Genomic DNA, 26,930 nt, shown 5'->3' on the forward strand with positions numbered 1-26,930 from the left:
CCTGTGAAGAGCCGCAGGATCGTCTCCGACTCGGCGGGCACGGTGAAAGGATCGCTCTTAGACCGAAAAAGTAAACATTTTGACTTTGAGGCGCGGCCGCTACTCGCGTGACTTCCTGTTCGAGGGAGAGTTTGAATCATATTATCTCGATTTCGCTGCTGAGGATGACGCTGTCGACGGCATGGGGCAAAGACAGGGAACCCTCGCGCTGAGGCATTTCGACAGGAGAAAAGGGTCCAAGCGCGGGAGCAAACGGCCGGCCAATTACTGGCATTCTAATTGCGAGTTAACTAACTGAAATTGTCTTAGATCCTGAACGTTGCAGGTGCCCGATTGAGGCGGTGCAGCCCTGTGCCCGGCTGGCCCATCCCATCCTGCTACCAACAAGCGAACCAGACGAACCCAACATGGAGGCCTGATAGTGCTGAAAATTAGAAGCATTCCAATGACGCACTAATATATCGACCGATTTATTATAGCGGTGAGGTTTGCGAGGCTGCGGTCTGCATAAGAGGATTGGCATCTCCGGTCCCGCCACCGACAACCACGAGACACAGAATTCGACCATTATCGCTCCATGGATCACCACCAGGACGTCGGCTTTGGAACTGCGTTGAGAATTAAACTCCGAGAGTCGTGATATTCATCTCGGAGAATTAAAGGAACTCATTCAACAGTGGTTGCTGCAAGTGGTACAGTGTCACAGTGGGAGCACAAGCGGGGAACGCGGGGCTGTTGATATTTTCATCTTATTTTTATACGACTTGATGACATTTTGCGCAGCCAAATTATATTGAGATGGCGGACGAACTTGACACAAATCGCATCAAAGACTGGCGATCGATCATCACCCTGATTGTCTTTGTGCTCGCCAGTAAGGCCCTTGCCGTCTGCTCTCTGCATGTCTAACCACCACAGATATTGTCGTTCTCTTCCCCTTCCACGTCCCGATTTACATTCCTCGCTCTTTTGCAAATGCGATACTACGTGGCCTGAGTTCACTGCGAGTGATTGAACCCCGTCAATATGGCCACCATGATGGCCGATTTGTGCGCCTCAACTTCCCCTTCAACTTCGTCACGGCGCCCTTAATTGCAGATCTCTTCCTTCTGGCCATTCTGGCGATTGGACGCAAGGAGGTGCATGATGGGACCATCGAGGCTGACAATATCTCGCCCATTGATATTATGGTCTTCTTTTTCTCCCTTGCATATATCGCCATCTCCATTGATGCGTCCGGCCTCATCCGCTACCTAGCCTTCAAGGTGCTGCAAAAGGGCGGCAAGGTCGGACATCGCCTGTTCTTCTATCTTTATGCATTTTTCTTCATCCTGGGCAGTTTCATCGGTAATGATCCTATTATTCTGTCTGGCACCGCGTTCCTGGCCTACATGACCCGGGTGTCCAGCAATATCGTGCATCCTCGAGCGTGGATATACACCCAGTTCGCCGTCGCCAACATCGCATCGGCCATCTTGGTCACTTCGAACCCAACTAACCTTGTTCTGACGAGTGCGTTCCAGATCAAGTTCATTGATTACACGGCGAACATGATCGTTCCCGTTGTTATCACGGCGATCGTGCTGTTTCCGTTTTTACTGTACATCATCTTCGCCGACGAGTCGCTTGTCCCGTTATCAATCGAAATGCACGAACTTCCAGAGGACGTCAGATCCAAAAAGCCAGTTAACCCTAATATCCCAAATGCGCGTGGAAACGCGGAGGAGCAGGAAAAGGAGGCGGCGGCGACCGGCCAGGAAGATAAACTGCTGTCCCTCGAGGAGATCCTTAACCCTTTCCTTGACAAGAGAGGGGCGGCCTTTGGTGCCGTCATCATGGCTGCGACACTCATTACTGTACTGGCTTTAAATGCAGCAAGTCAAGGCCGTACTCATCCTGTCTTCTGGGTCACTCTGCCGGCTGCGTTTGTGCTCTTTTGCTGGGATATCGCGTATGGGTGGCATCACCGCCATGAGACCCGCAACATCGCACGGAAAGGCCGAGAGGACGTGGAACGTATGCGGGCGCAAGGAATTTTTCACGGTGAAGAGATGACCAGTGACAGTTCTGATCCTCAGTCTACAGGAGCGTTGAGAGTTCCTTCAGCAGTGGTGCTTGACCCGATGGACTGTGAAGCATCCATTCCCCCGTCTACTGCATCAGCTCAGGCATCTCCTAATGTTATCAGTGCGCTGGATGAAAAGCAAGGGTTGGGCCTCGCAAACGTCAATTCTCTTCTGCCAAACCCAGTCAGTCCTGCCAAGGCAAAGGAAATGCAGCCACCCTTGTCGAATATAACCGAGCATGATAAAAGCAAGACACTGGAGTCCCTCGCGATTAGTACCTACCGCTGGCTGCAGGAGACATTTCCAACTGTTACGGCTGTAGTTTCACATATGCCTTTTGCGCTAGTCCCATTCGCCTTTGCCATGTTTATCCTCGTGCAGGCACTGGCCACTAAGGGATGGATTGAGGTATTTGCATACGGATGGGACCATTGGGTCAACCGAACTGGCACTATTGGGGCCATAGGCGGAATGGGCTTTCTCTCTGTGATACTGTGCAATGTAAGCACCCTCTTTAGTCATTGGAGCTATCCCCGCTAACTGTATAGTTCGCCGGCACCAATATCGGCACAACCATCCTTCTTTCACGAGTGGTCCAGACATGGCAATCCATCCACGAGGCAAATGGCATTCCCATCAGCGACCGAACATTCTGGGCCACGGTCTACAGCATGGCTCTCGGGGTCAACTACGGGGCGTTCAGCACGGCTTTCAGTGCCTCGCTGGCTGGTCTGTTATGGCGCGATATCCTCGCGCGCAAGCATATCCATGTTCGCAGTTTGGATTTTGCCATGGTTAACTTGCCTATCATTGCTATCTCTATGGCTGTTGGGTGTGCGGTGCTTGTTGGTGAGGTTTATATTATGCGCGACAATTCTCCATATAATTCGTAGCATTCACCCTACCATGACATACTAGCACCGTGTCTAATTACAACAATAAACTTGTAATGATATATAATCGAAATCTCATTACTCCCTTAGCAAGTATTAAACTTTCTGGCATCTCTATCTACAATGACGCCAAAGTGGATATGGCTTAGTAAGCCGTCATCGCCGAGGCCCATGAAGTCATCCTAGCGAACTTGTCCAATCTTCACCACCTTCACCACCTTCACATCTCCTCAGCTCCAATACCGATGTATCGCCGCACAAGTTAACACCATGGATCCGATCTTCCCCGCCAACACCCCCGAAGGCTTCGCCTACACTCCTGCCTTCGTCCTCCAGCCAGGGACCCGTATAAAACCCCTCGGCCTCATATCGCCCAAGCGAGATGGCACCGTCCGCTCTTCAATAGCCGATCAAACGCGCGACTGCTTGCTAAACCTCTCTGATGCTCTGTCTGAGCATGGACCTAGCGCAAGAGCTGTCAAACTCGTCCGCTTCATGACAGACGTGCGTGAAATATGGTCCAGCCAGCCGGAGTTCGACCAACATTTCGGATCCGATCTCCCGACCAGCACGCTGATTGAGGTTCCTGTCTGTTCCGAATTTGGATTCCGCGTTGAACTCGACGTGTGGGCGGCAGTTCCCGACTCTCATGAGCGTCGTTCGAAATCCCCCGGTTTTCTGGGCTTTGCCAATGCGAGTGCCGGCCTTGCTGCCGGAAAGGGCGCGGCGGCGGAGTTCAACGCCGCGATCGATGCTATCACCAATCGCGTATCTGCAGTAGGTGGTTCGGGCCGTGTTGTCAAGCTGGAGGTATACCTATCCGACATGCGAGTGTGGCCTATCTGCCAGGACGTTGTTAGATCGCGATACCCGACTCGCCCTCCTGTTGTCGTGCCTATTTCTGCCCCCAAGGTTCTTGAAGAAGGCTCTTGCATCAATGTGGAGGCCACATTTGAATTGCCGTCGGTGACTGAGGGCACGTCTGACATTTCCCGAGTGACCTTCGATAAGCGGATAGTTGCAATTTCAGGGCAGCCGGCGATTCCTGTTTTTGTCGGCGGCAAGGCGCGGGATACGTATAAGCACAGGCCCGAAGCCTCTGCGGCTGAGCAAACGGTCGTCGCGCTGAGGAACCTCGAACATATCCTCGCGGCCGCAGGATCTGACTGGGACAATGTCTTCAAGACAACATGGTATGTTATGGATCTTCGGGAGTGGCCAGAGATCCAACAAGCAGCCTACGCTGTTATGGGTCAGCCTCCCCCGAGTCCAACTGTGCTTGAGGTCTCGAAGCTGGTGGCACCGGCTGTCCGTGTTGAACCTGATATTTGGGCAGTTGTCAAGTCTGATAGCTGAATTGATTTGATACAGTCAATATAGTCTTTGTTGGTTGGACATCCTGCTTTCGGCACCGCCCACCAACAACCTGAACCCTCGTCGTTTACTGCCCTGACATTTCTAGATCTCGAACTACATGTATGGTCAGGGAGTATATATTCCAAATCATCAAATAACAAAGGTATACACCGCTATTCATCACGGAATGTAAAAGATGGGACAATACTGGTCCCCAGGAGCACCGGGGCGAGTGTCGATATAAAAATATTACATATTAACCCTACGTAGCTCTCTAATAATTTATTAAAAAGCCTTAACTTATGAGATCAAGCCGATCTTCTCAAGATCACCCCGTCGACCAAGGCGACTGCCCTGGATCAGGTAAACCATTTATATCAGCGATATACCCCGGTCCCCAAGGAAACGCATTCGTCTCGGACAGTAAGCCAAAAAGGCCCGTGGCCGAGGGATCGAAAAGCCCATCGTTCCTTGAGGGTAACATCTCCATCAGGGGGTCCTGACTCGGCGTCAATGCCATGTCTCCCCGGGATCCCGGTAAAGGCTGGGACATCAGCCCAGTCCGTGGGCTAATATTCTCTGCCGATGGTGATTTGGATTGTGATTGTGACTGCGATTGCGAGCCACCAGCAGATCTCCAGTGATGCACCACTCCAGCAGGATGCGTGACATTCCGTATCTCACGCACATACCGAGCCCGCGCCATCAATCGCCGGATAGGACGCCAGAGAGTCACCTTCTTGTCCAAGTCCATTGAAGCCCACCGGTCGTACACAGCCGTAACGCATTCCCAGGCATGATCACATTCCGCGGACGGGGCCCTCCAGCAGAGTTCAGCGAGGAGGAAGGCTACCGAGTACCACTGGATATGTGTCCGGGAGTGCCACGCCCACCGGCTCACGTCTTCTTCTGTTAGCAGCGCGGTCGAGAGTTCCAGCACTTGGATCGAGTCCTGGAATAGACGGTCCCGGATGATTCTGTCCTTCCGGGCGAGCGGGGAGAGGATTCCCATCCACATGCGCCGTGTTATGATTCGGGCTACCGTTGAGGCGACCCGCAGCAGTGGGATGCTTGGGTCGCAGTACTTCAGGAATTGGTCGTGGAGACGACGCTCTAGGTCTTCTGCTAGGGCAATTCGATCCGCTGAGTCTTGCTGGTCGGTTTTTGAGCTGTAGTTCTCGCGAGGTGCCATGTACCCGACCTTCCAGACGACTTGCATAGAAGTGCAGCGGATAAGGGAGAGGGTCATTTCCGTTGCACCCTCGTGCTCTGGCGGTGGTTGGGTCATTTCGGCAGTTATATCGCAGTCGTTGATGTTGAGGGGCATTCTCGTGTCGAAGACGGATTCGTGCACGATGGGCTCGCTGCCATGATAGTCTGTTGAGCGGTTGTCGAGGAGACAGATGTGCCACCAGAGCCGGCGTCGTAGTTCGGTCTCTAGAGGTCTTAGCCCGAAGGCTTCGCCGTCGCGATGGAGGCCCATGGCTTGTGCGATGTGGTAGACGAGGGCAGTGAGCGACCATACCGTGCGTGAGTCGTCTTCGTTGCGCACAGCTGTGAGGAACAGGACCGTTGCCTGTAGGAGGAGGAGGTTCTGCGTGTTGAGTAGATTCGCGCGAGCCAGGGCCTGCTCGACGGCGAAGCGATATTTCTCGAGAGCAGCGGATCTGGATATTCCAAGCGTGCTCAAGCATTGTTCCGAGTCCAGACTGATCAGGGCCGAGTAGTAGATAGAGAAGAGTAGGGCTTCCATGTTCTTCTCGATGCTCTCCATGGAGGCCACTGCATCCCAGAAGAGCCTCTCCAGCGTGGGCATATGGAAGACGCGCACAAGGGGTGCCACATTTGCCTTGAATATATCGAACAAGGCGACTGCATGCGACAGAGAAGGGTGATATACATGCAGGGAATGCGCCAGCGCGCGAAAGCCCATGATGGCTCCATTCATACCGGGCCCAGGACTAGGCCCTTCGAATGCCGAAACGGACTGCTCTTCCTCGTCGTCGGAGGCAGGCTGATGCAGCAAATCGCGCATCTCCTCGATCTCATCTCCCAGCTGCGTCCACGGCGCACTGCTCACGTAGCAGCTCTGGTTGTTGTCGATAACCAGCCGGCCGAATTGCTGCTCGACCTCCGGTTTGCGATCGTCGGTTTCACCTTCGACTCGGGTGCTGGAACTGGTCTCGACTGATTGCCCTTCCATGCGCTTGACGGCACTCTCCAGCCGGGTCAACTGGGCCAGAAGCCGCGCTTCGACGGCCTTGCGAGGTCGTTTTGGAGCGCGCCCAACGCCTGCTGGGTATACGCATTGCGATTCGGATCGCACGCAGTTGGCGCAGGGTTGCTGTCGGTCGCATTTGACCTTGCGCTGGCGACAGAGAATACAGCTTCGCAGAGGACGTTGAGTCGCCATGTTGCTTCTGTTAATGGTTTGAAAGTAAAGAAAAGAGAAAGGAGTGAGGAAGGCAGAATTGTTGGCATTGTTACGCATAAGCTTATGCGAGGCCGATCGGGTCCACAGCGACGCTTGTTCCATAGTAGTAAGGCTTAGCTATATCCACAGTTGCTATTGCTACCCAATCTAGTAACTAGTAAGCTATTTCTAAGTGCTCTTGGTGGTCTCCTGGTGCACACTGCCGATTCCGTTCTTCTCCAGGTCGCAGTCCTCCGATGTTTCCCGGGGCACCACTTTGGAGAACCCTGTGCGATACCATGGCAGCGTGAAGATCTCGCCGACGCTCTCCATGCTCCTGCCCTTACATTCAGGGAAAGCGAAATATACCCAGACCGTTGCGCACCCGGTGAACGCCGCGAATAGAGCAAAGGGACCCCATGCATGCATATCCTGGGTCATGTTTGGAAACCCACGCGAGATCCCAAAGTTCAGCAGATTTTGGTACGTGAAGGCAATAGACACTATGGGGCCTCGCAAATGAGTCGGGCAGATTTCTGATGCTGTCAGGGAGAATGCTGGTGCCCATCCAAAGCCGTAACCGATGGCGAACAGGCAGATCGCCACAATGGCAACCCAGGCTGCTGCTGATGGCGAGCCTGTGTCGGAAATGTTCGCAGTGCCGAGGAAGGCTGCAAGATATACCAGACACGCGACGTTCATAGCTGAGCCTATCAGTAGCAGCGGTCGACGGCCGTATCGATCGGTGAGGAAGAATGCGTAGAGAATGACAGAGACAACCTTGATCAATCCATAAACAGCGGTGAATAGGAGAACTTGGTTGGAATCAAGTCCCATGGATGATAGGATAGTCGGTGCGTAGTAGGTAATCGAGTTTCCTCCAGACATGATGAAGAACGTCTGGATGAGCACCACGAAGACGAGAAGATGGCGAGCTGTGGAGTCTTGGGTACACTCCTTAAAAAGCGACTTGAGGGCATCCAGGCCACGCTTGCTCTCAGACCCGGTCTCTGCCATGCTCTGTAGCTCTCTGTATTCTTGGGCCAGGTATGGATCACTTTCATCCAAGCCACCACGAAGCTTGCACAAGCTGTGTCGAGCAGCGTCGACACTACCACGCATCAGCAAATACCGAGGACTCTCTGGAAAGAACAGGAATCCGACGAAAATCGCAATCGAAGGAATCAGCTGAAGCACCAGGGTGGTTCGCCACTGCCAGCTGGAGCTAGACGGGATCACTTGAAGCGAGGCGTAGTTTATCCAGTAACTACCGGCGACGCCACCCATAATATTAATATTGTAAAAGGTTGTCATCATTCCTCGCAGCTCTCGTGGCGCTACTTCAGAGATGTAAACTGGACCAGCAGTCATGCCACATCCAGATCCCAGCCCTGAGAGCACGCGGCCGACGAGCAACTCGGCAAACGAACCAACATTGGCACACATCAGGAGAGCTCCGATGGTGTAGAAGATGGCACTGGCAAGGATAACTGGCTTGCGGCCTCGACGTTCAAGGAGAGGACCTGACAAGATAACACCGGCAGTCTGGCCCTAGACAGAGATATCGGGTCAGGAGAGTCAAGCAGCAATAGAGGTCGATGGTCACTTACAAGTAACATGGACGAGACTGCCCAGCCTGAGTTGTTTGAGACTTGCTCCTCCGACAGATTTGTCCAACCAAAGTCCCGAACAAACGGATCTAGGCCCATGGCGCCGGAGATGTTGGCGGTGTTGAAGCCATGAAGACCGCCACAGTAAGACGCCCAGATGGCTGCCAGCCATATGTACGGCCCGCAGGCAGCCTTGGGGACTTTCTGTAGGGCATTGCGGTCAATTCCACCACCTGCTGCCGGCATTGTGAAAGGTCTTGAGTTGAATGGAGGAGTGCAGGGGGTGCCTTCGCTCAGGGTTCTGCATAAACAAGTGTCAAGAGAAAGCCAAGTCAACGGCGTCTTTTATAGGGAAATATACCATAGTACCCAGCAAGCCGATCCAGCTGGCTCCAGTCAGGCTGGCCGGCTGAACGTCTGTCTGTCCATTGTCTGCTGCACTGGAGAGCAGAGAATGCGGAGAGAGACCCCGGAAGGCTCCGGACGTGCGTCTCCGGGGCCTTGGACTACCCCGGGCCCAACCAGGGCAAATCATAGCAAAGGAATTACGTGCAATATTCCGCGGGTTGGAGTAACGCCTACGGGGTGTGGAGAAGATTCGACTAGTGGACTCTTGTGTGATTGTCTATTGCGCTAGAGCCGTAGCTTTGATATGGTTGAGGGCGCTGCCAGCCCGCAGCCATGGAATCTGCCCGCTGTGGTAGCTGTGTGTCAGTTCTGCTTCCCAGGTCTCGCCCTGCTTGGTTTCAACCCGCATCGTTACTCGCGATCCAGGGCTCAGCTCGCCCTCTTCTACTCCGACCAAAGTTATCCGGTCACCATCAGCAATACGATCGTATGTTGCAATGTCCGCAAAAGTCAGCGGCAGCATGCCCTGCTTCTTAAGGTTGGTCTCGTGGATTCGCGCAAATGACCGTGCAATGACTGCGACTCCTCCGAGGTAACGAGGTTCAAGGGCTGCGTGTTCACGCGAGCTGCCTTCGCCGTAGTTGTGGTCACCTACTATGCACCATCGCACGCCCTGGCGCTTCAAATCCCGTGCTACTTGGGGAACGACCTGCAGTTCCGAGGTTATGGGATGGCGGGTATGGCCGAGCTCATTCGGATTGTCTCCTCCAAGGAACGCGTTCACAGCGGTTGTGAACATGTTATTACTGATGTTCTCGAGATGACCTCGGTACTTATACCACGGCCCAGCAGGGGAGATGTGGTCCGTCGTGCACTTCCCCTTCACTTTAATGAGTAACTCCATGCCATCAGCGCTTCCAGGCTTCCAGGCGTGGAATGGCTGAAGCAGTTGTAGTCGGTCAGATTGCGGGCTTATGTCCACGGTCAAGTTTGAACCATCTGAGGAGGGCTCCTGGAACGTATCGTTGCCAGTTTCGAAACTCGAAGGGAGCTCATGACTGACAGGGGGCAAGAAGTGCAGCTCTTTGTGCGCGTCCCCGGGTACATTGACGCTGTCTGTTAGGGGATTAAAATCCAGTCGTCCTGCATAGGCGAACGCGGTCGTCAACTCGGGTGAGGTCACAAACGAGTGCGTCGCAGGGTTACTATCATGGCGTCCGACAAAATTGCGATTGAAGCTGGATACGACAGAGTTCTTTTCCTTTCCACGCACATCGACATCTTTGCGATCCCAGGATCCAACGCAGGGACCACATGAACTGCTGAGAACGACGGCCCCGGCGTCCCTAAGTTCATCGAGAATTCCATCTGCCTCCGCTGTAGCCCGAATCTGTTCGCTGCCAGGCGTGACCATGAAAGGCGTTGGGAATTTTGTGAATCCTGCCGCGCGCGCCTGCGATACAATCTGCCGTGTCTTGTCAAGGTCCTCGTACGAACTATTCGTGCAGCTGCCTACCATTGCATGGCTCAGCTCCACCGGCCATTGTTCCCCATTGAAAGCTGTCTTCAACTTGGATATCGGATGCGCAAGGTCGGGTGTATATGGGCCATTGACGTGGGGTTCTAGCGAGCTGAGATCGATCTCGATAACCTGGTCGTAGTAGCTGTCGGAGCCCTCATCGGCCGTTAGGAGGACATCCTTTGCTTGCTGCGCCTGTTCAATAACGTGTGCTCGTTTAGTGGCCTTCAGATACCGGCCCATTGCATCATTGTATGGGAAGATGCATGAGGTCGACCCAATCTCTGCTGACATGTTACAAATGGTCGCCATGGCCGTTGCTCCCAGTGTCTGGGTCCCTGGACCAAAGAACTCGATCACTCGACCTTTTCCACCCGATACTGTCAATAGGCCTGCAATCTTGCAGATGATATCTTTTGTTGACGTCCACCCCGACATTTTCCCTGTCAAGCGCACTCCAACAACCTTGGGAGCCACCAACTCCCATGGCATTCCTGACATCGCATCCACAGCATCTGCGCCGCCAACCCCAATACCTAGCATGCCCATTCCTCCAGCATTGGGGGTATGAGAGTCTGTCCCAATAATGAGGCCTCCAGGTCTACGCATAAAGGTCAGCTACGCTTGCCGGGGGGAAGTCTCGCACTTGGTGCTCTTACGTAGCATAATTCTCGAATATCACCGTATGTATAATGCCCGAGCCTGGCTTCCAGAATCCAATACCGTATTTGCGCGACGCACTACTGAGGAAATCGTAAACTTCCGAATGCTCTCCCAGAGCGCGTCGCATATCTTCCTCAGCGCCCTTCTCCGAGATGATCAAATGGTCGCTGTGTACTGTCGTGGGAACTGCGACTCGCGGAAGCCCCGCGCTAATGAATTGCAACAGAGCCATTGTCGCCGTAGCATCGTGGCAGGCTACACGGTCAGGCCGCAGTTCCAGGATAGTCTTTCCCCTTTCAATGCGCTCCACATCCCAGGTGCTCTTTTCCGATGTGATCAGGTGTGAGTAGAGTAGTTTTTCGGTCAACGTGAGCGGTCGAGCTGAACCGCCTTTCGCGACCTCCAGGTTGCGAATCTGGCGAGCGTAATCTACGCCGAAAAGCTATACGTAGGTGCGACCAATCAGCGCATTATACCGCAATGTCCATTAAGGTGTACATACCACTGACGAACCTGGGTGCGTTGCGAACCGTCTGCTCAGCGTGGTTTTGGCGACATGGCGCGCCATTCCGTCTCGCCGCAGAGTTGGGAGTATTCGCTGCATTTTTGGGAATATCGCGCCACAAGGGTCATCACAGGAAGAAAGAAAAAAGATTCAGCAAATTCAATCGCGAAAGAAAAGATCAGGAGCTCCTAGACTGCCGAGGTTTGCAGGCCTTGTCCGACTGCGGCGATTTGCCCGCAACATTGTATGCGGAGTAATCCGGTGGCCTCAGAAGGGGGCTCGGAGCAGTCCAGGGCGGGAGAGCCAGGCCATCCACAACTCCGATACAAGACTTCTTAACCCATGCTCGCATCCTAATCATCCCTTCATACACATATCACGATGGCATTCAAAACAGAGACTCTCCGCGCACTACGAAAGTTCGCCTCGTGCGACGTAAGTGACCTTGCGACTTTGACGGGATCTGTTGCTGACCTCCAGGGCTCGTGGATAGATTGGCGATGCCCTCGTCCGACTTGGAGTTCCGAACGGTGGTTACCTCCCGGGCCTGAAGATGTTCTCGCCCGGGGTTATGTGTACCAAGAGTAAGATTTTCGGGCCGGCCTACACTGTACGCATGGTTCGGGATTCCGACAAGGCCTCCCCCAGTCCCCCGAAACACTTTGCCGATGCGATCCCGAAGGACAGTGTCGTCTTTGTTTCGCAACCAAAAGGACTAGTCAGCGCATGCTGGGGCGGATTGATGAGTACAAGAGCGAAGAAGTTGGGAGCTGCCGGGGTTGTGATTGACGGACGATTTCGCGATCTCGCCGAGCATCAGGAGTTAGGGGTTGGACTATTCGCGCGAGACATAAGCATACTAGGCTCGAACACATTCACTCGATCATCCGAATTGAACGTACCCGTCACGTACACCAGCACAGAAGGTGGAGAGACCGTTGTGATCCAGCCAGGCGACTACATTGTGGGAGATGCCGATGGGGTTGTCGCGGTGCCGGTAGACAAGGTGGAGGGATGCGTGGATTTATGCCAGAGCAGGTACGATATAGATGAGCAGACTAGGGAGTATCTTGAGAACGGAGATGAGATGGGCCCTACCATCAAGAGGTTGAGGAAGTGAGATGGTGTTGTTGTACAAGTAGTTGAGGCCTCAGGCAGATATAAATAGACTAGTCCAAATCCAGTAACGCGTGACAAGGCCACATGACTTGGCATCGTTCTCCTTCCCTTTCGGTCGTCGGAACGCTCCGGGCTTCACCTTCAGCATCACTCCTCATGTATCAACCACCGCGACTGGAGCTCTGTTCATCATGAGATCCGCAGATGGCCAAGTCACTCCACATAAAAAGGTGCGCCTTGCATGTCGACGATGCAGGACCAAGCGAATCAAGTGTGATGGGGGCATCCCTGCCTGCTCAAATTGCGCAAAGGCTGGTGTCTCCTGTGTCGATGTCGACGGTCGCAATAATGACCGTTCCATTCCCCGCGAGTAAGCTTACTTTCAGTTGGCTTGTTGTTGATATCCTGTTGACCAGACCAGCTACGCTGCACGCTGTCGCTCTCGCATCCAGTGGCTAGAACAGCAAATCAAGACTCTGGATGCTGATTTCGACCTGACACAGGGCCCGCAGCTGGATGGCAGCACCTCTGATGGCAGTCATGATATAAGCATAGTCGAAGCTGTTCACCAGTACACGCCTGAACAGACGATTGAGCCATCATCATCGCGGAAACGACCACATACTGCACTCGAAACTTCCAGTTCCCATGCAGTTTCTGATCCCGCACCGGCTGCGGAGGCCCGTTCGGTTGCTGTTGACCTGGGAATGCTATCCCTTCACTCAGACTCCCGCCAAACGCATTACCTAGGCTCCTCCTCTGGCCTTTTCTTTACCAACCTGATCGGTGCCCACAGCGATTCTCTAGCAAGTCCAGCGTCGACATCGACAGGACCGGCACAAAATCGGCGCCAACGCTCTCGCCCTTCTTTAGAGACGTTCTACTTGCTATATAAAAAGCTCTCGGCTGATCTCCCTTCCCCCGAAGAGGCCACGACATTGTTCAATGTTTACCTGCAGGAAATTCATCTCGATCACCCATTCCTTCACCCAACATCACTACTCGAGGCTTATAACGCTCTAAGCTTTTGCGCGGGACAAAGTCTGGAACAAGCTACTAATGTGGACGCGAATGGCTGGCCCGACGAAATGGCTCCATTTCCCTATAATGGGCGCTATGATAAAGTAGCCGACAAGGATGTTACGCCCATCTCCATTTTTACGGCTGTCCTGCATGTATTTATGGTGTTCTCCCTTGCAGCTACGGTGCTCACTCGAAATAAAAATTTTGACTTTTCACCCACTCGTTTCTATAAATTTGCGGTGAGCTCAGCGCCAGAATGTTTGTCTAGCATATCCTTGTCGGGGCTACAAAGCATTCTCCTCTTTACAGTTCAGGGAATGACCGCTCCTACGAATCTCAATATTTGGACCTTGGTGCATGTGGCCATGTCCCACTGCATTGATTTGGGTTTACACCGGGAGCCCCGGGGTGCCTCCGACGGGACACCTATTTCGCTTGCGATGCGGCGTTTTGTCTTTTATACGGTTTACAACTTGGACAGGTCAATCTCAACCATCCAAGGTCGACCACTCGGCATACGCGACGAAACCTTTGATCTTCGGATCCCGCAAACCGCCGATATCCCCGTTGAGCATGTCCCGATTGCGAATGGCTTGAGCGGCCTACGTCCACGCATCCCGCACGATATGACATTATCTGTTTATCGTTTCTTATTGGATCCTTATATTTCAGAGATTAAAATGTTATTCTATCATCTCCCGAGCCAGGGAAGTGCATTCCACTGGCCTGCCGATCATTCAGCGGAACAGGAACGCATCAAGGCTTCGCTTGACAGCTGGCTCGCGGATGCCAGACTCGCTTGGTCGGAATCCAACAGGCACCAGCAAGAGCCGGACGAGTTAGCAAAGTCCCACCACAAACAGCTCAAGCTGGAAGCTCTGTATCATGGTGCGGTAACGCTTCTATACCAGCCATCGCAGGCATTCCCGTCCCCCTCACAATCCGCCCTTCTCCAGTGCTATCAGTCCTCCAGTGAGCGTATCCATATCTATAACCATCTGAACAATGAGGAATGCCTGTATTACAACTGGCGGAACATCCATGGCATATTCTCCTCTGGGGCCACCATCGTCTACTGCCTTTGGGCATCTCCGGATATACAACTAGTGGTGCCTTTTGCGGACGCTTTGCGTGATCTTCGGGTCTGCTCAAATCTTCTAAGCATTGGAGGGCAGTGGTGGCCCTCCGTGCGCAATGGCAAAGAGAACTTCGACAGGATTGTCGATCTGACGATCAAACAGTTGAGCCGTTTGCGTGCCACGAACGCATCGGCTGAGGCTCAACGGTCAAATCAGCGCAGGCGAATCAGTGGTGATGGACAATCAACTGACCCCTTGCCCAATAACGGGTCGGCGATGCTATCCAACGACGCATTCCCCGCGGACGACACCGGACACCACACTGCTCAGCTCTTTGCAGCGCAATCATTCCCCTACGACATGCGACATCCTGACGAGGCTGCAGCCACCCCAGTAGACTCTGTTATGGAGAACTTTTTCGCAGAATTCCTCCACGGGGATTGGGGCTGGGATCCATTCTCTGTCTGCCTGGACACTTCAATCCTCTGAAGTTTGACGTGTCTCCAAACCAACAATATCAAAATCAAACCCACGTCTGGCGATATTTGGAGTTTATGTCAAGTGTGGCTTCCACTCGCGGCAGCAAACATTCTAGCTTGAACCATGTATGCCTCAGGCATAAACTGTCCCACTCAAAGGCAAGCTTAAGCGTGGTGCTATTGGTCAAGACGCTTGTCAATTGAGTGGTCTAACCCATTCTCGACTAGCGCGTTATGCCCCGGCCCGTTGAATCAGTCTTCGATGAGGATCACTCTTACAGGCTGGCTCGTCCTCGACTTTATATTCAGTCTTCCGGACACTTTGGTATATCATTGTATTTTATGGTGTATATATTTATTTAGTAAAACAAACAGCGGGGCTCTTGCGCACCCCACCTTGAATCTAATATATATATATTCGATGATGTATATAATATTTCACCTAATCACGCAAAGACCAAGTCCATTGAATGACGCTTTCATAGATAGTGAAGCTTATGGCACCGGAAATCTGGAAATGCACGTTAATATACAACCCCAATAGGACCGTCGACTGGGAAACGTACACTTAGTCGAGCTAGGCGAGGAGTTGTGCCACGCCATAGAACGGCAACGCCTTCACGGGATACGATGGAGCGCAAGCAGTCGAAAGTTCCCGAGTACCTTTGCCGACCGTCAAGAGCTTGTAGCCGTGTCTTGATGGTGTCAAAAGGCATAGTGGCATAAACAGTGACAACACCCGCCAGCCCCCCAGCAATAACAGTTGCGCCGGCGATGGGCTTATCCTGCCCGGACAGCGCGCGGAGCTGCCCAAGGAAGAAGTTGTAGCTCGTGAAGCGCACCATGGCATTGGCGGACTGTTTCAGCGTAACCGGGACTACCCCCCGGTAGAGGCCCGAAATGCCCTCGGTCGATAGCACGGATCGGACTGCATGGGTCGCCGATGTGTAGCGCTTTGCTCCGGCCTGGTCGTCGATGATTTTGGTCTTGAGTGTCTCGCCCGGAGTCACCACCAGGACGCTCTCCGCGACCCCCGCGACCATTCCGGCGAGCATGTTACCCCATGCTGTGGCCTTTCCGGAGGAGTCCTTGGTGACGTATTGTCGTGCTGTGTCGAATGCGAAGAAACGTACCCCGGACTTACCCGCGTTGGAGATGCAGAACGCCGCGCTTCCGGTATACATGGGTCCCGGTCCATGCTGCCGGAGAGTCCTGATGAGCAGCGTACCCGGAGAAATGGGCTTCCCCGTCTCTGTAGCCTGTAGCTGCTGTCTGGTTTTGAGATATTCTGTTGGGTACTGTGCAAGTCAACGTCGGTGCCATCAGTGGCGTAGCGAAAACATACAGTCAAGAGGCTCTCGAAGCCGCCAGCAGCCCCACCGGCCAGAATTGACTGCCAGGGAGACGGGTTTCGGTTTTGAGACATGATGATGTTTAGTTATGCCGTCTATACTTGTTCTAGACATTGTATGCATATATAGCGGGGGACTTGTATACAGGGCCCGGTTTTCGGAGTGTTCCGAGCCCCCATCAGAGCGATCCTCGGATCAGTCCGGCGGCACCAGGCACCGGAATAATGATCACGACAGCGGACGGGGATAATGGTTATTATTACTATCTAACGCAAGGTATCCAAGAGTTGGAATCGACAGTTCAATATACTAGATTCCCCTGGCCAGTAAGATGGAAGTTGCTACTGAATTGTTCCCTAACGGCGCGTGGGATGTCCACCATCACATCTTCGATCGTATGTCTTCCACGACATGCAGTTTCTTGATTATTATGTTTTTGATTTAAGATATTAACTCTGCTTGTAGCTGCACGATTCGCATACTCTCCCAATCGCCACCTGACGCCCCCTCCAGCAACCATCGACCAGTTCATTGCATTCAAGAAAACACTCGGCATTACCAAATCAGTCCTCACCCATGGTCTCTCGTATGGCTCCGACTGCTCGTCGCTCCGAGGATTCGTGGCCGAGCTCGGAACGAACGACACCAAGGCCATAGGGGTGATTGACCCGCAAACAGTGACGGCAGGGGAGCTGCAAGACATGCGCCGTGCTGGGATCTGCGGCATCCGCGTCAACCTGTATCAGTATAAAGCCATGCACGACGTGCAGCTTCAGATGGCTGCATTGCGCGCTCACGCGAGTGCCATTCGCGACGTCTGCCCTGACTGGAGCATGGCGTTCACGCATACCCATCCTGAGTTCTGGGTGGAGCTGAAGCCGTTCCTTGAACGGGAGATTGTACCCAGTGGGACTCGGATAGTCACAGATCATTTTGCGCTGCTGAAAGGTGCGAGTATGCTTTCCGGACAGGGCGAGGTCAGCGAGCAGCCTGGGTTCCGGGAGATTCTGGAGCTCATGAGATCTGGACATCTTTACGTGAAGATTAGTGCTCCGTATCGAGTCAGTAACCAGGCTCCGGAATACGGAGATCTGAAGCCCCTTGTCCGGGCGTTCTTTGATGCAAATCCGACACAGGTTGTTTGGGGGAGTGACTGGTAAGAACCATTAATTACTATAAGAGACACCTGGCTGACTAGTTAGGCCACATACACCACATATGAAGGTCCGCACGCCCGAGGAGGCTTTGACGGAGACTCCGTATCTGAACATCGATGATCTGGCCTGGTTGCGGAGCCTTCGTTCATGGCTGTCAGACGAGGAGTGGAATGCTCTTATGGTGGATAATCCGGCTGCCTTATACAATTAGACCATTGCTAGGAATAGAGTACATAGTATACCAAATGAAAAGAACTTTTGAATATTCTAGAAGTCTATAAGTCTAATATCTATACGTCAATGCCCACCAGCCCGCTCCCCAGTAACTCGCTCAACCGCATCTTTGGCCCTGTTCACGGTCAGTATCAAATCAAATGAAGCCATAGAGAGACATACATATCCCCCAGCGCAACCATGCAAACAGTCTGCCAGATCCCCAGCCCAATCCGCGGTGTTGCTCCACGATACAACCCCCGAATGCCATTCTCCCGGTATATGTACTTTGCAGCACTGGCAATAGTCATATTCGACGGCCGAGACGGATCCTTCTTCATACTCTGCAGCTCAACCCTGATCACCTCAACCGGCTGGTTCCAAGCAGATAAACCACCTCCAATCGACGACGCAAGCACCTTCTCAACAGCACTCAGTTTATGACCCTCTTCCTTCCCTGCTCCTCGCCGGATCACGTCCTCCGCTAGCCGCGAGAATCCAAACCGAGACCCCCAGTTCGTCACTTGCCGAATGGCAACGGCGTGCACGCCCTTGTTGATCCCGCGCAGCCCCTCGGTGCGGTAGATGTTGCGGAACATCTCGAGTGTGCTGGGTGGTTTTGTGCCCTCTGATGCGAGCTTGGACCGTGTGATCTCTGCTGTCTTCATGCAGGTGCAGAAGCCTACGGTGGCGTATGCCTGCGCGACACCACCGACCATACCGCCACCGATTCCGGCAAGCACGTCGGCGGCGCCGAGGCGTTTGATGTGGTATTCGGCTTCGGAGGCGACGAAGAGGAGCACGGCGCCTTTGGAGGAGGCTTCGATCCATGCCCACGGGATTAGGCCTTGGTAGACTGCGAAGCGTTAGACATTATTGGGTTATGGGAGGGGAACGTACAGCCTGAGAGGCCTCCTCTTGCCCAGACGCGTCGCATGGCAGCTGGGAAGGAGTCTTTGCGGTGGGCGGCCATGGTGGTTTTTATGACTTCGAGAGGCTGCACAGTTAGACGAGCTAGAAAGGTATGCAAGATAACGTACCTGGCCGAGTGAGGTAACCCTGAAGTTTAATGTTAACTAGTAGGAAATATCAGGCATTGTGCTCGTAACGTACTCGAACATGTTCAGCGAGGCGCCGACTGTCTAGTTAGCTAGGGTCTCCAATAAGAGGAGTGAGGGCTTACGTAGAAGGTTGCTGAGAGTGACATCCTTCTTCTTGATCTCGCGCGGCACTTTCTGGGCCGACATCTTGCAGTATAGCGATACAGTACAGTCTACACTACGTACTCGCACTGGGTGGGCTGTATATAGATGGTGGAATCGCCGATTATCGGACGAAGCCTCTCCAAAGCTCCAGACTCGGATATTTCCGACGAATTATCGCACATTCAAGGCCTCTAATCTCCCTAATGCTACTTACAGCTCCGCTTTATGTCGGGAGCAATTCAATGGTATGTTCCGAATTCCTAATCACTGCGCTGTTCGGAGTGTGCCCGGTCCACTGCGTACTCTAACCTCCAAGCCCAGACAGCTCCATAATACTAGACAGCTGAGTTTAGGTCCTAAAGTCGCTATGAATTAGACCCATCCCCTATCCACTTCCATAATACTTTCAACAGCCGGTCGCGGTTTACCGGCTTGTCTATGCAGTCGTTCATCCCCTGGGCCATGTACGTCTCGGCATCGCCCTTCAATGCATTCCCCGTGATTGCAATAATTGGAATCTGCAAACCCATTTTGCGGATGTGAGCCATCGCCGTAAGCCCATCCATGACCGGCATCGAGATGTCCATTAGCACGGCGTCGTATGATAATGGTTTCTGCTTGACCAGGCGCACTGCCTCGGCGCCATTCCACGCCCCGTCAACCCGTTCGAAGCCCATACTGTGCAGCAGTTTCAGCATCACTGTGTGATTGACCATGTTGTCTTCCACTAGCAGGACCTGCTTGCGGGGCGCGACGGCCCGGAGCTCGGTCGCGATGTCTGGTTGTACGGGCGTTGCCGTTGCGGAGGGATTGGCTTGCTTTGGCGACGATGGTAGTGCGATGGATCCACCGCCCATCTTCGCGGTGAACCAGAAGATGCTACCGTGCTCATCTGGGTTGGGTGCATATCCGACCGTCCCCTGCATGAGCTCTGCTAGGCTCTTGCAGATGGAGAGGCCCAGACCGGTGCCTTGATACATGCGTCTGGTTGAAGTGGCGAGGCACGTGAAGGGGGTAAAGAGGGTGTGGATTGCACTTTCAGGGACGCCTATTCCGGTGTCTGTTACTTCTGTTTTGATGACAGAAACGGCCGGATCTTCTTCGTCGAGGGAGCAGGATATTGACACGCGGATGGATCCCTTGTCGGTGAACTTGACGGCGTTGCCTACTAGGTTCTGCAGGACCTGCCTGTACCTGAGGGGATCGCCTCGCAATCTCTGAGGGAGATCCGGAGGGATAGACGTGGTCAGTTCTACGCCGTCGTTGAGTGCCGGCCGAGAGTTGCGCACGACGGCGCCAACAACATCCCTCACGTCGACCATGTCAGCGTGCAGCGAGAACGAGCCAGATGACAGTTTCGAGTAGTCCAACACGTCATTGACGATCTGAAGCAGCAGCGCCATTGAATCTTGAATAATGGTAGCATGCTCAGCCTGCTGCGGTGACAGCCCCGTATCAGCCAGCATGGTCAAGGCAATCTGCATCCCATTCATCGGCGTGCGAATCTCATGACTGATATTAGCCAGGAAGTCCGTCTTTAGTCGAGACGACTCCTCGAACGCCGTGATCATTCGCGCCTCCGCCTCCTTGCGCTCCGTCAGGTCGCGGGTGATTTTGACGAAGCCGACGTGTTGCCCGAACTGGTAGATCGGGGTGATGAGCGCGTTGGCCCAGAATCTGGAGCCATCGCGTCGATACCTCCATCCCTCGTCTTCGAAGCGGCCGTCGCGCATGCACACGTCAAGTGCCTTGGCTGGCTTGCCGCTCGCTCTGTCCTCTGGGCTGTAGAAGAGGGAGAAGTGCTTGCCGATGATCTCCTCTGCTTTGTATCCCTTGAGAACGCCGGCGCCTGCGTTCCAGGTGGCGATGCGCCCGTGCGGATCGAGCATGAAGATCGCATAGTCCCTGACTGTATCGACCAGGACTTTGTAGGTCTCATCCATGTATCCATGCTGGTGGTTCTGGGCCTCTCCCGTGAGCTTCTGGGCCTCCAAAACGACGTAGAGCAGGGTTGGCCCGTCAAATATGGGGGTCACCCTGAGATTAAGTGCGATCTTATTATTGGCGACGATGCGCTCGATGAGTTGGGTCTCTCGAGTCGTACAGGCCGCGTGTAATGCGCCGTAGAGCGTGGGGATGTTGGGGACCGGAATGGCCTCTGGGTCGAGGTCGCCAACGGTCGCATGGAGTAGGGAATCGCGCGACTGGCAGGAAATAGTAGAATGGCTGTTGGAGACCTCGACGATGGTCATGGACGGATCGAGGACGAGGGTTGGGACGGGCGTATAGCGGTAGATGCGACCCAGCGGGGGAGGGCCATTCGCTGCCATGACATCACCAGGCGAGGCATCCTGCGAATGCGCTGCCTTATGTTGTTGCTCCTGGTCATCTTGTAGAGAAAGTGCGGATAGCTGTCCATTCAGCATCATAGTGCCATAGCATAACAGAGGTTGGAAGGCTCAAGCTTCACGATCCCCTTCTCCTTGAGCTTTCAGAGACCGTGAAGGAATCCATGGATGCTGGAGGTGGCCTGGACACTGAGTGGCGGAACGAATTCCGGACTGGATTGGGCCATTGTGTGATGACTCAGATATTAGTAGACTCGGCCAATCATAATATAGCTGCCTTGAGAGTGAATAACATCAAACATTCTATCACAATAATGGAATAATCATTCTGTGCTAAGGATCGGAGTGGTGGGTGGGTAGGGGAGATGAAGAACAATAACAACAATAACCCGAGCTCCAATCTCGACTCTACAAACAGTTAGCAGCATCGGATAGAACGACGGACGGGCCCCGAAGCGTCGGAGAAATCCCGCCGCATGCGGCCATTTAAGAAACCAGAATCAGCTGCACTGCGTTAAAAATACAATCTAAAAGTATATACACATTAATTGATTATCAAGTCATCTTAATCTATACAATGGGATCCGTCGCCCCCCAGGACACCGTCGCCGTGAACGCGCCCTTCCGCACACGCGTCACCAGCGGCCAAATCTGCCCCGTCATGTCCATCAAGTTCTGGACAGGGAACGAGATCGCCATCATGGCGCGCATGGCCGGGTTCGAGGCCGTCTTTATCGACATGGAGCACTCGGCCCTCAACTTCCAGACAATCGCCCAGCTCATCCTGGCGTGTTTGTCGGCGGGTGTCTCGCCCATTGTCCGCTCGCCGTCCAAGTCGCACTGGCATGTTAGTCGCATTCTGGACGCTGGTGCTGCGGCCGTTGTGGTCCCCCATGTGGACTCGGTTGAGGAGGTGAAGGAGCTAGTCAAGCATGCGAAGTATCCCCCGCTGGGGACGCGTGGATCGGCGAATAACCAGCCCATTTTGAACTTCCAGCATCTGCCGACTAAGGTGCAGAATGAGGTGTTGAATCGCGAGACGATGCTGATTCCGATGGTTGAGACGCCTGCTGCGGTGGAGTTGGCGGAGCAGTATCTGGCTGTGGACGGTGTTGATGGGATCCTGATCGGGTCGAACGATCTGTGCACCGATCTGGGGATTCCAGGGCAGTACGATAGCCCGCTATATCAAAATTCCGTGGAGAAGATTGTGCTCGCTGGGAAGAAGGCTGGGAAGCCAATTGGCATCGGAGGCATTGGAGGGAGACTGGATCTGCTGGAGAGGTGGTTCGCGCTGGGGGCAACATGGTCGCTCAGCGGTGCAGATGGCGCGATTCTACAGGCTGGCATGAAGAAGATTACGCAGAATTACGCAGAGATCAGTGAACGGGTTGAGAAAACGAGGGCTCAGCAATAGTATAGCATTATATTTAGCATTATAGAACACTATCATTTCTTGTTATAATGGAAAAGTCCCATCGTCCCAGGCTGGAATGCCGTGTGGATTGCCGTATGCGTACTCCCCAAGCCCAGCTTCCATATTCCAGACGGTGTCGTCCCAGAAGAGCGTACCGAAGGAGAGCAGTTCCTCTGGCACGGGTGGTTGGCTGCCAATCGAGTCGTCCGTCCCTGCAGGGAGGCTGTTTGGAGTCGGCAGCGGCCATTCTCCGAGCATGCCAGAAAGCTGCGTATGGGATATGCCATTCTCAACTGCATTATGATGGGAATGGAGCTGGGTATACGAATTCACATTGGCAGATGCAAGGCCACTCCATCGCCCGTTCTGTCGGAGTTTGTGGGATATGTGCCGGTATAAAGCTTCATATACAGCGACATACTGAGCTGCATCTGGTAGATCGTCTCCTAATTCTTTCAACCCCTGCTCACACTGCGCAAGAGCGTCCATAGCCTGGTCAACCGTACCAGAATCCGGATCAGGCGTCACAGACAGGTAGAACAAAACAGAGAGGCCTGCGGTAAAGAGGGTCTGGAAGTAGCTTCGGGTGTAGGTCATTTGCTGGCTTCCATACAGTCGACAATAGACAGTAATGACCTTTGTCGCGTTCTGCAGACAGAGCGAAAGAAGGTCGCGAGGAGGGATATTGCCACGCTTCGGAACCAGGTCCATGGCCTTTCGCACTAGAATCAGTCGCTCGCGCATCCATCGTAGGTCAAACCAGTCCTGCGTTTCGTACAGACAGCGTGGATTCTCGAACACGGGGTTCGACCGTCGCCAGTTGTCTAGCTCGTCCAGGAGCCGGTATAGGTTTGCGTATATGCGTCCGGTGGCGGTTACCGATGGAGCACCATCTGACGGGCCTTTGGACTGGAACAGACTGTGGATCTTGGATGTGATCTGGCGATGACGCACAGAGGTGAAGAAAACAGTCAATTCGGAATGTCCTGACCGGATCTGCGGGGAGACCTGGAAGAGGTCGAGGTCTGAGATGGTGCCCTCGGCGGCCTCCAGTTCCTCGTCATTGGCATCAACAGGCAGTAAGACGCGTATATCGCGATCAGAGATTGCCAGAGGCCGATCAAGAGTAATAGAACTGTATCGGTCAATTACGTAGCATTCCCAGAACACCCTGCGCTCCAGCTGCTCCTGGAGGAGGCCTTTACGCGTTGTAGGTGGCTTGTGCAGGCCCTGCTCGATGCAGAGACGAATACACAGCTGGGTGAGCTCCCAGATGGACGTGCCAATGTGATGATAGATGCCAAACCGGCCGACGAGCAGCAGGTCCTGGATTGACTGGATGCCGCGCGACAGGAAGTCGGACTTGAAGTGCTGCATGGCAGACAGGAAGTATCCGTACGGATGCCACTGGTGAGATCCCCTGCGATACGACTGGATTGAGCCAGTGGCGAGTAGCATAAAGGCACGAAATAGATCATGCGATGCAGACTGCGACTCGTTGCCAGAGAAGACACGCTGGTAGACGTCCTCGACCTCTCGCCGAAGCAGGAACGGATTCAGCACATGGCTCCCATTAAGACTACGTTGTCAGTAGATCCGCTGAAAAGCCTTGGATGGATACATACTACTTATCAAAAATAACCCGCGCATCCTCTGCAGAGGGCAGGCCATTCGGGGTGACTGTGGCCTCCGCCAGGCGCGCAGACCGCGACAGATTCTGCAGAATCGTGGGATTATGCGCTCTCCAGCCAGGATCAGAAAATAGCGGTCGCATAAAACTGCGCAGTTAGCATCGTTCAGTTTCAAGGGCCAGAGTCGTACCTCAGTCCCGCTCCTTCGGTGAAGTTGGGCGAGCTGTATGTCGAGCGCGTACTGTTCCTCCTTTTCCTGCTAGAATCTCCACCGTCATCAGGCAGATCGTCGATGGCATCTTGCAGGTTGCTCTGCAGCGACCGGACTTTCTGCTCGAGGTCGGTGATGTACCTACAGGGTGAGCAGGCGCCTTAACAGAGAGAGAGAGAGAGAGAGAGAGACTACCCTCGAGACACCGGCTGGTGGCCATCAAGGCCAAGTGTAATGCATTCAGCTCCGCTGCGGACGCAAGGCGCACATTTCGGTCGATTATTATCGCACTGGACTGTCAGTCCGATGCAGTTCTGGGCAGACAGGGACTCAGACCGACCTTGACCTTTTTCGTATAGCAGGCGTGGCATGCAGGGAGACGCGGAAATCGGGAATCCACAGGCATAATCAAGCTCTGACATTTATCGGACCACGCAGTGATACCTGCAGTGACTCTGGGGAGAGAATCCGGGGTGATCTGGAGATGAAGCAGAGTCGGGGATGGAGTCGGAAATTCTCCGGTCGCTTAACTGCCTGAGTCATGCAGTGGAGAGAACACTGCGAATATGAAATATAGTTGCATTATTTTATACAGTGCCTGCGTTTGATTGTATTTGCTTCGCTGTCTTGCTTCAATATGGTATCCCGCCTCAACGAGACGTTGCTCTACAGTTACAATATGTTAATAGATTACACTAGTTACAATATCATAACCGCAGTCTGTCAGAAATTGGAGTTTGCTGTGACTAAATCACCACTCCTAGAAAACATTGCTGATATAGACGGTATGGTCTAGATGCATTCATACTGTTAGATATGGCACCACTGATAGTCTTACCAGTCATCATTCTGAACTCGAATAACCCTCGAGCTAGGTGCGTATCTTACTAGACACAACTGTACCTTACTCGGGCAACAATATACCTTTGGCCACCAAGAAACACACGCAGCCACCCACTCAATCTTGCGCAAAAGGTCTAAGAACAGACCCCAGCCCCCTGACTCGGGTCAATCAAGCCATTGTTTACAAAGTAAAGATAGTTCCAATAGTCTGCCTGAGTGCCCTCGCCGTCCACAGTGGCGTTGCCTGAGAACTTAGCCGTCCAGTACGCACTACCGCGGGTGTATTGCGCGAACGCATACAAGCCAGTGTTCAACGCCTTCTGCCGTCCTGCAAAGGTATTATCGAGCTCCGCCTGGATCGACCACTCGCCGACGAAGACAGGGAACTTCCCATCCCCAGCCGCAGCCTCTGCATCTTGGCAGATATACTCGGTAATGTTGGCCCCAGCGGCAGAGCGGCCTGCGAAGTAGTAGTTGTGAACATCGAACACGATGTTTGCGGTGGAGGGGAGCTTCGACGACCAGTAGGATACAGGGCGGAAGGAGCCCTGAAACATGATGGGAATATTGGCATTCACGGCCCTTACTTTGCTGTTGACGGCAAGAATGTATTTGAGTACCCAGGCTGCGCCGTTATCGGTGAGGGCGGCGGGGAAGCCAAAGGATGCGATATTGTCGACTGGCTCATTGATAGGAGCAATCGTGTAGGATTCCGGATTGCCAGATTGGTTCTGCACGTAGTCGATGACGGCGTCGATGGCTTGCAATGAGTAGTCGTAGGCGGTTTGGTTATTGAACCAGCCAAAGTGGCCAGAGGCCTCGCCGAAGGGCATCCCGTTCACGCCGCCGGGAAGCGAGTGCACATCGATGATAATATGCATTTGGTGCTTGGTAATGGCATACGTGGCTATGTTCCCGAGGAAGCTGACCTGCTTGCCGCTGTACAGCTGCGATCCAGGGACGTCAACCCAGGCAGCGTAGGTCGTTGGGATACGGAGTGTGTTGACACCCGCGCTCGCCAGCTTGTCGATGTCGCTCGTGGTGATGTAGGTTGCATATCGGCGTTCGAGGATCGGACCGCACTGGTTTCTTTGGTTGGCGCAGAGACCCCATTCATCCTCAGCGCCTTTGGAGTTTGCTGCCCACCAGGTCGTATCGATGGTGGATTCCTGGCAGAGCCAGCCGCCCAGGTTCACTCCATTGGCCTTATAAGTAGACCAATTGATGTATTGGGCCATTGAAAGCCCAACAAATGGCAGAATCGATGAAATCTTCATTTTGAATGACGAAGAATAAGCTGGTGGCTCGCTCAATGTGCTTGTTTGTTCTTGTTCCTCGAGGGGGCGAATGTCCGGTATTTATATTGCACACGTCGCGACGACTGATCCAGCTCATCTCCGCGAGAACATATTATCGACCCTGTTTCTGTAATAGAAACGTACCCCTGGAACAAACTGTTCACGCAATACGCCATTTGGTG

General features: G+C 53.5%; 14 protein-coding genes across 14 annotated transcripts; 6 read left to right on the top strand and 8 right to left on the bottom strand.

The window, feature by feature from the left end:
* Positions 1–798: 798 nt before the first annotated feature.
* Positions 799–2,959, top strand: ASPVEDRAFT_86624 (putative arsenite efflux transporter ArsB-like; the record flags this gene model as incomplete). Its single annotated transcript, XM_040817877.1, has 3 exons — positions 799–874; positions 919–2,567; positions 2,615–2,959. 3 exons carry the CDS (start codon positions 799–801, stop codon positions 2,957–2,959), a joined length of 2,070 nt encoding a protein of 689 aa, XP_040671034.1.
* Positions 2,960–3,163: 204 nt separating this feature from the next.
* ASPVEDRAFT_44785 (uncharacterized protein) lies at positions 3,164–4,644 on the top strand. Its single transcript, XM_040813137.1, has one exon. The coding sequence runs from the start codon at positions 3,230–3,232 to the stop codon at positions 4,313–4,315; it is 1,086 nt and encodes a 361-aa protein (XP_040671035.1). The 5' UTR covers positions 3,164–3,229; the 3' UTR covers positions 4,316–4,644.
* On the bottom strand, positions 4,644–6,728 carry ASPVEDRAFT_86626 (Zn(II)2Cys6 transcription factor; the record flags this gene model as incomplete). The annotated part of the gene is made up of 1 exon (XM_040817878.1): positions 4,644–6,728. One exon carries the CDS (start codon positions 6,726–6,728, stop codon positions 4,644–4,646), a length of 2,085 nt encoding a protein of 694 aa, XP_040671036.1.
* A 189-nt stretch (positions 6,729–6,917) lies between these two features.
* Positions 6,918–8,584, bottom strand: ASPVEDRAFT_893630 (sugar porter family MFS transporter; the record flags this gene model as incomplete). The annotated part of the gene is made up of 2 exons (XM_040818593.1): positions 6,918–8,279; positions 8,339–8,584. The coding sequence occupies 2 exons, from the start codon at positions 8,582–8,584 to the stop codon at positions 6,918–6,920; spliced, it is 1,608 nt and encodes a 535-aa protein (XP_040671037.1).
* Positions 8,585–8,963: 379 nt separating this feature from the next.
* ASPVEDRAFT_55211 (uncharacterized protein) lies at positions 8,964–11,436 on the bottom strand (the record flags this gene model as incomplete). The annotated part of the gene is made up of 3 exons (XM_040815035.1): positions 8,964–10,806; positions 10,865–11,310; positions 11,371–11,436. The coding sequence occupies 3 exons, from the start codon at positions 11,434–11,436 to the stop codon at positions 8,964–8,966; spliced, it is 2,355 nt and encodes a 784-aa protein (XP_040671038.1).
* Positions 11,437–11,671: 235 nt separating this feature from the next.
* Positions 11,672–12,571, top strand: ASPVEDRAFT_44786 (RraA family protein). Its single transcript, XM_040813138.1, has one exon. The coding sequence runs from the start codon at positions 11,927–11,929 to the stop codon at positions 12,491–12,493; it is 567 nt and encodes a 188-aa protein (XP_040671039.1). The 5' UTR covers positions 11,672–11,926; the 3' UTR covers positions 12,494–12,571.
* A 73-nt stretch (positions 12,572–12,644) lies between these two features.
* ASPVEDRAFT_174097 (uncharacterized protein) lies at positions 12,645–15,525 on the top strand. Its single transcript, XM_040808753.1, has 2 exons — positions 12,645–12,862; positions 12,914–15,525. Exons 1-2 carry the CDS (start codon positions 12,684–12,686, stop codon positions 15,081–15,083), a joined length of 2,349 nt encoding a protein of 782 aa, XP_040671040.1. The 5' UTR covers positions 12,645–12,683; the 3' UTR covers positions 15,084–15,525.
* Positions 15,210–16,499, bottom strand: ASPVEDRAFT_893639 (uncharacterized protein; the record flags this gene model as incomplete). Its single annotated transcript, XM_040818594.1, has 3 exons — positions 15,210–15,584; positions 15,640–16,371; positions 16,419–16,499. The coding sequence occupies 3 exons, from the start codon at positions 16,497–16,499 to the stop codon at positions 15,516–15,518; spliced, it is 882 nt and encodes a 293-aa protein (XP_040671041.1). The 3' UTR covers positions 15,210–15,515.
* Positions 16,500–16,756: 257 nt separating this feature from the next.
* ASPVEDRAFT_31668 (uncharacterized protein) lies at positions 16,757–17,793 on the top strand (the record flags this gene model as incomplete). The annotated part of the gene is made up of 3 exons (XM_040810515.1): positions 16,757–16,820; positions 16,891–17,581; positions 17,628–17,793. 3 exons carry the CDS (start codon positions 16,757–16,759, stop codon positions 17,791–17,793), a joined length of 921 nt encoding a protein of 306 aa, XP_040671042.1.
* A 72-nt stretch (positions 17,794–17,865) lies between these two features.
* On the bottom strand, positions 17,866–19,047 carry ASPVEDRAFT_174099 (uncharacterized protein). Its single transcript, XM_040808754.1, has 6 exons — positions 18,979–19,047; positions 18,909–18,933; positions 18,836–18,854; positions 18,696–18,792; positions 17,979–18,651; positions 17,866–17,931 (listed from the first exon to the last, which is right to left on the bottom strand). The coding sequence occupies exons 1-6, from the start codon at positions 19,040–19,042 to the stop codon at positions 17,880–17,882; spliced, it is 930 nt and encodes a 309-aa protein (XP_040671043.1). The 5' UTR covers positions 19,043–19,047; the 3' UTR covers positions 17,866–17,879.
* Positions 19,048–19,365: 318 nt separating this feature from the next.
* Positions 19,366–21,429, bottom strand: fos-1 (sensor histidine kinase/response regulator Fos-1/TcsA; the record flags this gene model as incomplete). The annotated part of the gene is made up of 1 exon (XM_040817879.1): positions 19,366–21,429. One exon carries the CDS (start codon positions 21,427–21,429, stop codon positions 19,366–19,368), a length of 2,064 nt encoding a protein of 687 aa, XP_040671044.1.
* Positions 21,430–21,664: 235 nt separating this feature from the next.
* Positions 21,665–22,864, top strand: ASPVEDRAFT_44791 (HpcH/HpaI aldolase family protein). The gene has a single exon (XM_040813139.1). The coding sequence runs from the start codon at positions 21,926–21,928 to the stop codon at positions 22,763–22,765; it is 840 nt and encodes a 279-aa protein (XP_040671045.1). The 5' UTR covers positions 21,665–21,925; the 3' UTR covers positions 22,766–22,864.
* Positions 22,808–25,013, bottom strand: ASPVEDRAFT_86636 (uncharacterized protein; the record flags this gene model as incomplete). The annotated part of the gene is made up of 5 exons (XM_040817880.1): positions 22,808–24,344; positions 24,391–24,543; positions 24,587–24,748; positions 24,803–24,897; positions 24,948–25,013. 5 exons carry the CDS (start codon positions 25,011–25,013, stop codon positions 22,808–22,810), a joined length of 2,013 nt encoding a protein of 670 aa, XP_040671046.1.
* Positions 25,014–25,584: 571 nt separating this feature from the next.
* ASPVEDRAFT_55220 (uncharacterized protein) lies at positions 25,585–26,688 on the bottom strand (the record flags this gene model as incomplete). The annotated part of the gene is made up of 1 exon (XM_040815036.1): positions 25,585–26,688. One exon carries the CDS (start codon positions 26,686–26,688, stop codon positions 25,585–25,587), a length of 1,104 nt encoding a protein of 367 aa, XP_040671047.1.
* Positions 26,689–26,930: the final 242 nt, after the last annotated feature.

Source organism: Aspergillus versicolor, assembly GCF_001890125.1.
Source record: "Aspergillus versicolor CBS 583.65 unplaced genomic scaffold ASPVEscaffold_8, whole genome shotgun sequence".
NCBI classification, from domain to species: domain Eukaryota; kingdom Fungi; phylum Ascomycota; class Eurotiomycetes; order Eurotiales; family Aspergillaceae; genus Aspergillus; species Aspergillus versicolor.